Source organism: Coregonus lavaretus (genome assembly GCF_964263955.1).
Source record: "Coregonus lavaretus genome assembly, chromosome: 12".
NCBI classification, from domain to species: Eukaryota; Metazoa; Chordata; class Actinopteri; order Salmoniformes; family Salmonidae; genus Coregonus; species Coregonus lavaretus.
In genome coordinates this window covers 11208029-11218169 of record NC_139999.1, presented here as the reverse complement: position 1 = coordinate 11218169, position 10141 = coordinate 11208029, and the positions used below count along the sequence as shown (strand labels likewise).

Below are 10141 nucleotides of genomic sequence, written 5' to 3'. Positions count from 1 at the left end.
AGCCACTTCCCTGGGACTTGGCGGAGCCAACACAGCACCCTGGGGGATGTACAGTACATGTGACCACAAGTTGAAGCAAAAAAAAACATACAGACACAAATGTAGAAATTGTAATATGGTATGAACACAAGCAGCGGTCTAAGGTACTGCATCTCAATGCTAGGGGCGTCACTCCAGACCCTGGTTCGATTCCAGGCTGTATCACAACCAGCCATGATTGGGAGTCCCATAGGGCGGCGCACAATTGGCCCAGCGTCGTCCGGGTTTGGCCGGGGTAGGCCGTCATTGTAAATAAGAATGTGTTCTTAACTGACTTGCCGAGTTAAATAAAGGTTAAATAAGATAAAACTAATAACATGACAGAAAGAGACATAGTTACAGTATGTAACTAAGGGGTAGACTGTACCGAATGTGTACTGTAAACACTGCATCAGTTCACAGCTAAGTTTACGCTAGGAAATCCCCGGACATGTCTATGAATTGTCTATGAAGTTTCCATAATTCTGCTTATTTTAATGGTGTTAGTCATAATAACTATGCTATCATGTTTTGATTGATGGACATTTTATAGTCAGTGGGGTAATGTGATTGTCTTCTTTGTTCTTTTGATCAATGCAACGTGGTTGTTGTTTGTCTAGACGCTAGTATTGAGCAGCACCTGTAGTTGACATGGAGGAAGATGGAGGCTGGCAGTGTGTAGGGCAGCAGCAGGTAAGACAGCAGACGGGCTGGGAAGAATGAGTTGTTTACGCCACATTTAGCCATGAGGTTACACAGCAATGCTGAAACAGTAGACAAAACAAGCACAACTATATCAAAAGGTTGGCTGGTCCTCATTAAAGTCCCATAGATCAATTCTTTACTCCCTTTTTGTTTACAAAGCCCTACTACACACTGTCCAATTAGGTAAATCCTAAAATACACTGCAATTAGACGCTCTGATGCTGCTTGGGCAATTTAAAATATTGATTGGGGAACTATTTGCTCAGGAACGTGGCTGTTATTCTTGATTGTTTGTTGAGCTGTATTTTAGTTTGTTTTTGTCCTATCTGATTTTGTTTTGATTTTGTCTATGATTTGTATATGCAGGGCTCCCTTGTGAAAGAGACCCTGGACTCAATGGTGAATCCCTGTTTAAATAAAGGTAAAATAAAACAAGGTTATAATGATATTATAACAGTCTTGGCTGTCAAAGGTGAAGAAACCATGAAACAAAACTTGAATGTGAGAGAGAAATGTTTTATGTTTCACTATTGAGCAACGTTTATAATTGTCTCACCCATCTGGGCATGGCTTCACAGTTAAGGGACAGCTGAATTCAGGGCAGAAGTTGTGGCTAAATGCCCACTAACAACACAGCAGTGGCACGACATGGTGATGTGGCGTGTGGGTGGTGTCGTCGTGCATACCTCCCTGGACCCACGGTGGCAGGGCGAGATATACAGCTTTCTCTAGAGAGCTCAGGTTCCACCTCAGGTCCTCCAGGCCATGGTAATACTCCTCAGGCAACTCTGGATCCAGCTCTGAGTCTGTCAATACGTCACCTTTCTGCTCCTCTTCCTCCTCTATTGTTACGTCCTCTTCCTCCTCTTCTTTCAGGACAGGCTGTGAGTCGGTGTCACTCCCCAGAGAGGACTGGGAATGAACATTTCTCATCCTTACTAGAGGGTGCTTCATATCTGCAACACATTTTAATTTGGTTGAACTTTTGACTCTGGTCTATTTATACATTGTAATAACTACAGCTATCATCAGTGTAGTATGAATCTCTTTACACAAAGCGATGAGGTCATTTGTCTTCAAAACAAAGGCATCACGTCCACAAGGATCTTAGTGTACAGCAGTGGAGGCTGCTGAGGGGAGAACGGCTCATAATAATGGCTGGAAAGGAGTAAATGGAATGGTATCAAAAACATGCATGTGTTTGATACCATTCCATTCCAGCCATTATTATGAGCCGTCCTCCCCTCAGCAGCCTCCACTGGTGTACCTAGACATTTCAAAGCAAACTAGTTGAGAAAAAAACAACTATTCACACTTTTATTGTCATGCATGCAGTTAAAGGGTAACACTTGCCTCTGTTATTTGCATATTTCATTTTCCTGGGAGATAGATACAGGCACAAGGAGAGAAGTAGGAGCAGGGGGAAAGGGGTTGAGTTCCTCCCACAACCAGCAGTGTGGAGTTGACACTGGACAGGGATATTTGACCAGGCACTGTTAGGACTGCCAGACTATGCCATGTTGCAAGGTGAAACTATTTTTAGTGGACACCATGACTCGAAATGCCCTGGCAACAGACAGTTTCATATTTATATATTTACTTTTTAACCTTCAAGTAGATATTCTGGAAAATGTTTATTTGTAAGTGGAATTGTCTGTAAATATGCCATTTTATAAACCACCTTCTGAGAGAAAATGTGTACTAAACAAAATCTTGTATTTAATTTATCCACAAGATGTCACTGCTGTGTCATGAATGGCAGTAGACCATTTCTCATCCCCCTTAGATATTGTTAAAGATGCCAAACACATCAACAAATAACATAGGCAGAATACAGGAGTCATAATAATAATATGCCATTTAGCAGACGCTTTTATCCAAAGCGACTTAGTCATAGATGGGACCTGATCTGCATGGCACTGTATGCAGCCCACCAACCAGACAAGTAGTTTCACATGCAAACATGTTAAGTACGTATCAGTGACATTTGAGTCCAAATACACTATATATACAAAAGTATGTGGACACCTCTTCAAATTACTGTATTTGGCTATTTCAGCCACACCTGTTGCTGACAAGTGTATAAAATCAAGCACACAGCCATGCAATCTCCATAGACAAACATTGGCAGCAGAATGGCCTTACTGAAGAGCTCAGTGACTTTCAACGTGGCACAATCATAAGATGCCACCTTTCCAACAAGTCAGTTCGTCAAGTTTCTGCCCTGCTAGAGCTGCCTCGGTCAACTGTAAGTGCTGTTGTCGTGAATTGGAAAAGTCTAGGAGCAACGGGCGCCAGAGGGGATGGCTGCCATTTTACAGGCTCCTAATCAACCGTGCTATTTTGTTTGTTTTTTTGCATTGTTTGTAACTTATTTTGTACATAATGTTGCTGCTACCGTCTCTTATGACCGAAAAGAGCTTCTGAACATCAGAACAGCGATTACTCACCTCGAACTGGACAAAATGAGTCCGACGCGAAGGATATACTGCTTTCTCGAGACCAGGGCCAAATCCCCGTCATTGAAATTTCTGGGACTCTTTATTTCAGCTCATGAATCATGGGCAGAACACTTTACATGTTGCATTCATATTTTTGTTCAGTGTACTAAGTCAATTCATCCAAATACTTGACACCTTCAAATGGGGGACTATATACATAAAGTGCTTTCATTTCTAAACGGTAAAACAGATGTATGAAAATACCCTCAAATAAAAGGTGACATTCTGTACTGTCACCTCAAACAATTGATCTCAAATCCAAAATGCTGGAGTATAGAGACAAATTAAAACGTTTAGCTTCACTGTCCAAATAAATATGTAGTTGAGACTACCTCAAAAAACACACACAATAGTCGGTACAATTACCTCAACTTCAAGTATTGTTGATTCTAAACTTTACCATGTCTAAAACGTAAATCCCATGCTATTCTGTGAACAAAAGGGAGCAAAGAGAAAAACCCATACCAGGTGTGAAACGCAGAACTCCTAGGTGTTTACTGTTCTTGATATTTTATAATCCAACAAGGTTTCTTTTTTTGTTGGTGCACAGATTAGCAAATTAATCCTAACTGCGCCACTGCACGCAAAAAATGTATTTTCCCATATCAAGAAAATGTGGTAGTTGCCAAAAGGAACACTATTGTTCCGCCAGACTTCAGGTTTGGCACAGGCCAAGGTCAATATCTCAGTGGGCTACACAATGTGTTTGTGTCATCGTAACATTCACTTTCCCCTTTAACAATCCTACAATATTGAACAGTTATGATAATGATAAAGTAATGAAGATATATTTATTTTTTTAAGACAAGAACGATAGTGGCTTTCTTGTAACGATTTCCATTTATTATTGGTTTTTCAACCTCTAACGGAAGGAAGATTAATCAAAGAGTCCGAATCCCATGTCATCATCAGATCCCTCTTCAGATTCCTCTTTCTCCTCCTTTTTCTCTTCCGCTGCACAGAGACACAAACATAGGTTAGTTTCACATTTGGGAGCCTATCCCCAAAACGCATAGACCATTTCCAGAAATACATATATCAAAGTGCATTTAAAATATCAAGCGTTTTCCTCGAAATGTGTTGTTTCATGCAATTGATTTCAAATAAATGTGTTTCAGTCCGTTGAAATGAATGACTCCCTACTATGAGTGCTTACCAGCAGCAGGAGCAACGCCAGCCGCAGCAGACCCAGCAGCAGCAGGAGCCGCCACAGCACCACCTGCTGGCACGGAGGCCAATTTAGAGAGACCTGCAAAGAGTAATGGAGCAATTAATTGACAAGTAATTTAGACTATACAGTGAATGGTAGTTTCATGACATTTGCACCTATATGCTATCTACAGACTAAAGTCTGAATCACATGATGGTGCCAAACCAAGCTGTACTGGGAAAATATCTCAGCCAACAGTACCGTTCGGGTTGGCCTTATAGTGTAAAACTGGCATAATTATCATGTATGAATTCACGAGTCAAATCAAAGACATAAGGACAATGCCTCACCAGAGTTCATGACTTCATTGATGTCTTTTCCATTCAATTCTTTGACAACCTGTGGAGACAAATTCAGGTTCTTATTATCACCAGTTACTGTGTAAACCAAGGCCTCTGTCCTGCAATAGTGTCGAAGTACACAAAAGTAACTCAGTTTCTTCTCAAAATACAAGACAGCGTCGCCCTAAACGGTTCCATACCTTGTCTAGGCGCTCATCATCGGCCTCGATTCCTACACTCCCCAGGATGGTCTTGATATCCTTGGAGGAGGGGCTGGTGTTGCCACCGAGCACAGCCAGGAGGTAAGCGGCCACGTAACGCATTCTGCACGCGAGAGGATGTAGAAGAAGAAAAAGCTGTTAGTTGGATTATTATATATTGGCCTACTTGAAATGCACTCTCTGGATATTCATATTGCCTTTATCCACGTCTATGAGGATATGACTTGCCGAATTAGTTAACGACTATTATTATTTGTATTTATTTTTTACATTTGAGTCATTTAGCAGACTCTTATCCAGAGCAAATTACAGGAGCAATTAGGGTTAAGTGCCTTGCTTAAGGGCACAGACAGATTTTTTCACCTAGTGGGCATGATGATTCTAACCAGCCACCTTTCGGTTACTGGGCCAAGACTTAACTGTTAGGTTACCTGCCGCAATGATCAATGTTGTATTAGTTAATTAATAAGATACTGGTCATTTCTTGATTGTCTACTAGTTAGCCCAGTGTTTCCCAAACTAGGTCCTATGGGGCGCACATTTTGTCCTAGCAGAACACAGCCGATTCAAGAAATCAACTCAAGTTTTTATTAATTGAATCAGTGTTATGGCAAAAACCTACATTTGCATCCCTTGGCCCCCAGGACTGAGTTTAGGAAACGCTGACCTAGCCAATGATACTGCCATAAGAATATAGCTAACAAGCCGCGCATGCGCCAAATGGGCATCATTGGAGCAGGTAATAGCTAGCTAACGTTAGTTATTAAGTTAGCAAACTAACATCTAACTAAGCTCATGACACGTGAAAACTCAAACAATAAATACATTCTGCCTAACTACAACAAAAGGGGCATTGTAAAAACGTTTTGAAGAAGTAAGAATTCACATACAGATAAAGGCACTGAAATGTGTTCGTGGTGCTCATGCAATATGTTGCAATGGTGTCATGTTAGTTAGCTAGCAAACGCTGACGTTAGCTTCTATAAAGCTAGCTAGCAACACTAGCACGCGCCTTTTTTTTTTTGCTAACGTGGTACATTTGTTGTACAGAATAGCTTTTTATAATATACCTGCACATGAAAACATCTTAACTATTATACTGAAGCCGTTTTGATGGTCTAACCCGTATTAAATAGATGAACTTACTTTAAGTCTAAACAGACACGAAACGTCGGTCACGCTGAATTTTCCGGAAGAGAAAGAGGGTCGTCACCGGAAGCTAGAGGAATTTGCAGTGCCCAGATATTATTGGTCCATCCTCACGCCTCGTCAAAAGAAAATAAGCTTGGATGAGATGCTCCTGACGAATGAAGTGTCGGTATGTGTGAAGACATTATCGCCATAAATGGTTCTAGGATCTTTCCATTTCTTCGCGACATAGCTAGGACTAAAACATGATTTTCAGCAGCAACACATTTTGTCCAGCAATAAGTCAAGCCATGACAAAATTAAATGATTATTTGGAATGTGTGATTCAGGCTAGGGGTAGGCTAATTTCGTGTGAAACCGAAGAATATCTATTATATTGACAAGATAATCGAGTGACCGCTCTAACAATGGAAATACATGTCTTTAAAGATGGAAGGCAGACGGTAGGAGGCAAGATCAGATATAAAGTCGTTTTTTTGTTGCCGAAATGCCACATGCGCCCACTTATATCAGTGCATTCGTAACAGCCTAACCATTACGAAACGTCTATTCGATCAAATAAGCCTCATGTAGCAAATTAGCAATTCCATTTTTTGTTGACCAAATTCGACACTTCTCATTGATTCCTCACTTCGTAGTCCTATTTTCATGAACTGGCATTGGTATATATCCAGAATATGGGCCCCTGGTATGGCCCCCAAAGCATGGACCCAAATAGGCTATCAAACATAAACCATGCAGCAGAATAATAACTATTGAGTTTATTGAATAATTGACAATCTTGGAGTTCAGATTACATCTAGTTGATTTCCTTGCGCACATTCAGTAACAAACAAAAACAGGATTTCCAAACAGACAAAACAATCAATCACATTTCAAATATTTCTGTCAAACCAAAGTAGCCTACTGACAAATAATAATCTCTGGTGTGGTGATCATAATGTGTTAGGCATCTCTGTCAATGTCACTGTCCAATAGGCCTACAGTTCAATCATCTCCTCCCCTTCGTCCTGGGCGAACAGGTATGTGGCAAAGTCGAACAGAAACACCTTAATCTTATGACAGTTTGACACCCACCACGTTTTGTCAATAAACTCCCCAAACAGCAGAAAGAGGGAGAAGATGACAGAGGCAATGACGAAGACGAGAAAGCAGCGGTAAGTGTAGTAGGTCATCTTCTCCTGGCGGGTCTTCTGATCCCAGGGCATGACGTTGCGGGCCTCGACATAGCGGATTAAGTGTAGCAAGGCAGCATCGTCCTCCCCGGTCATCCCCCCCAAGGCCTGTAGCAAGGCAGCTTCCTCCTCAGTCACCCCCCCCAAGGGCTTCTCGGCCACCATCTCCTTCTCATCTTCAGTAACCCCGTCTCCCTGTGCCATCTTTCTAAGACTTCCTCTATCGGGCGATTCTATGAATCACGCCACCCTAAATCCTCTAGTTCAGGATTTCAGGTTTTTTAGATTTCAACGGTCAGAAAACTGAAGAACAATGAGAGATGGAGAGAATCTGGTGATTATAGTTTTACAGCACCCATACTGCTTGAGTGTCCATCCTGAAGATTGGTATCCAGTCTGTCGATCAGCACTCTCGGATCTCTGATAGCTTAGCTTCCATCGTCACCTCTTCTGTTGTTATCTGGCTTATTTTTTGTTTATCCTTTGAATGTTTTTTTCAACTAGAAGCATTCATGATCTCACCCATGCGTTATACTGTCTTGTTTTGTCTCTGTCGGAGATCAAGCGTCTCCCAGGACAGCTTGTGTTGGATTGGCTGTAGGGCAGAAATCTCCAGGCAGATTAGTGAGGTCAGGACGCCTCACTAAGAAGATATAAGAGATTAAAAACAGTGGTGTAGTGGAGGGTAAATGCAAGTAAACGTAGTTTAGCCACTTTTTTTTTTTTGCTCGACAGTTTACCCACCTTTTGCGGAAAAAGCATTAAAAGGAAAGGGAGCATTACTTTTTTTTCCCACTACATCACTGATTAGGAGCCTATTCAGATTGAAGAGAGTTGAAGTAGAGGCAATGCTACGAGATTCAATTTACATAAATATGCAGAAATCGCACCGCCATTTCCAGGTTGCTAAAATTCTAATAGTTCGCTTAATTCCAGTTTGTGACAAAACAAGCAAGTATAGTGTAGAGAATCATTGTACCATCTAAACCACTGTGAAATATATTTTCCATAACCAAAAATATTGTATTTTCAGCTGTTTGAAGCTGCTGTACAAAACCGAAAGTAAAAGATGCAAAAACGAAACGTAAGAAAGGGAACCATATAAATTGCACGCCTAGAACAGATCTACCTCTTCTTATACTTGTTTTCATTGAGAATGGCAGATCTATAACACATATTTGGTTGGGTTGCCCAAAAAGTTACTTATTGCAGCTTTAACTTTTAAAGTGACATTATCAACGGAATGTCACGTGCCGAGAGAGAGGCTTCATGACACACATTCTTGCTCCACAGCTCAAATTTATTGTAAATATCCCAGTATAGCCACTAGCCAGTAAGCATGATTTTAACAAACTGTTCAACTATGCAAGCCTCTTTTCATCATATAACACTCTTGAATAATGCAACCAAACCACATTACACTCTTGAATAATGCAACAATTCACAACCATGTTGGACAATTAAAGAGTTTATTTTCTTGTCCGTAGACTCATTACATTTTAGCTTCAAGACAATAGCACAGCTACTGCTAGCTAGCTACCCACTGGGCACAGACATATAGTTGAAGTCGGAAGTTTACATACACCTTAGCCAAATACATTTAAACTCTGTTTTTCACAATTCCTGACATTTAATCCTAGTAAAAACTCCCTGTCTTAGGTCAGTTAGGATCACCACTTTATTTTAAGAATGTGAAATGTCAGAATAATAGTAGAGAGAATGATTTATTTCATATTTTATTTATTTCATCACATTCCCAGTGGTTCAGAAGTTTACATACACTCAATTAGTATTTGGTAGCATTGCCTTTAAATTGTTTAACTTGGGTCAAACGTGTTGGGTAGCCTTCCATAAGCTTCCCACAATAAGTTGGGTGAATTTTGGCCCACTCCTCCTGACAGAGCTGGTGTAACGGAGTCAGGTTTGTAGGCCTCCTTGCTCGCACACGCTTTTTCAGTTCTGCCCACACATTTTCTATAGGATTGAGGTCAGGGCTTTGTGATTGCCACTCCAATACCTTGACTTTGTTGTCCTTAAGCCATTTTGCCACAACTTTGGAAGTATGCTTGGGGTCATTGTCCATTTGGAAGACCCATTTGCGACCAACCTTTAACTTCCTGACTGATGTCTTGAGATCTTCCTTCAATATATCCACATAATTTTCCTTCCTCATGATGCCATCTATTTTGTGAAGTACACCAGTCCCTCCTGCAGCAAAGCACCCCCACAGCATGATGCTGCCACCCCTGTGTTTCACGTCGGCTTGCAAGCAATCCCCTTTTTCCTCCAAACATAATGATGGTCATTATGGGCAAACAGTGCTATTTCTGTTTCATCAGACCAGAGGACATTACTCCAAAAAGTACAATCTTTGTCCCCATGTGCAGTTGCAAACCGTAGTCTGGCTTCCTTGCTGAGCGGCTTTTCGGGTTATGTCGATATAGGACTCGTTTTTCTGTGGATATAGATCATTTTGTACCTGTTTCCTCCAGCATCTTCACAAGGTCCTTTGCTGTTGATCTGGGATTGATTTGCACTTTTCGCACCAAAGTATGTTCATCTCTAGGGAAAAGAACGCGTCTCCTTCCTGAGCGGTATGATGGCTGCGTGGTCCCATGGTGTTTATACTTGCATACTATTCTTTGTACAGATGAACGTGGTACCTTCAGGCGTTTGGAAATTGCTCCCAAGGATGAACCAGACTTGTGGAGGTCTACCATTTTTTTTCTGAGGTCTTGGCTGATTTCTTTTGATTTTCCCATGATATCAAGCAAAGAGGCACTGAGTTTGAAGGTAGGCCTTGAAATACATCCACAGGTACACCTCCAATTGACTCAAATAATGTCAATTAGCCTATCAGAAGCTTCTAAAGGCATGACAT

General features: G+C 41.1%; 1 protein-coding gene across 1 annotated transcript; it reads right to left on the bottom strand.

Annotated features, from left to right (window-relative positions):
* Nucleotides 1-3996: 3996 nt before the first annotated feature.
* On the bottom strand, nucleotides 3997-6155 carry LOC311138398 (large ribosomal subunit protein P2-like). The gene is made up of 5 exons (XM_084173067.1): nucleotides 6083-6155; nucleotides 4916-5039; nucleotides 4725-4773; nucleotides 4381-4473; nucleotides 3997-4178 (listed from the first exon to the last, which is right to left on the bottom strand). Exons 2-5 carry the CDS (start codon nucleotides 5036-5038, stop codon nucleotides 4102-4104), a joined length of 342 nt encoding a protein of 113 aa, XP_084029193.1. The 5' UTR covers nucleotide 5039; nucleotides 6083-6155; the 3' UTR covers nucleotides 3997-4101.
* Between the last annotated feature and the right edge of the window lie 3986 nt (nucleotides 6156-10141).

Bases quoted from the DNA above. Each gene is read 5' to 3' on its own strand.
- LOC311138398 (XM_084173067.1), bottom strand. From the start codon at position 5,038: ATGCGTTACGTGGCCGCTTACCTCCTGGCTGTGCTCGGTGGCAACACC. The intron at 4,474-4,724 runs GTGAGGCATTGT...TACTCTTTGCAG, and splicing joins CAATGAAGTCATGAACTCTG to GTCTCTCTAAATTGGCCTCC. The intron at 4,179-4,380 runs GTAAGCACTCAT...GTCTCTGTGCAG, and splicing joins TGGCGTTGCTCCTGCTGCTG to CGGAAGAGAAAAAGGAGGAG.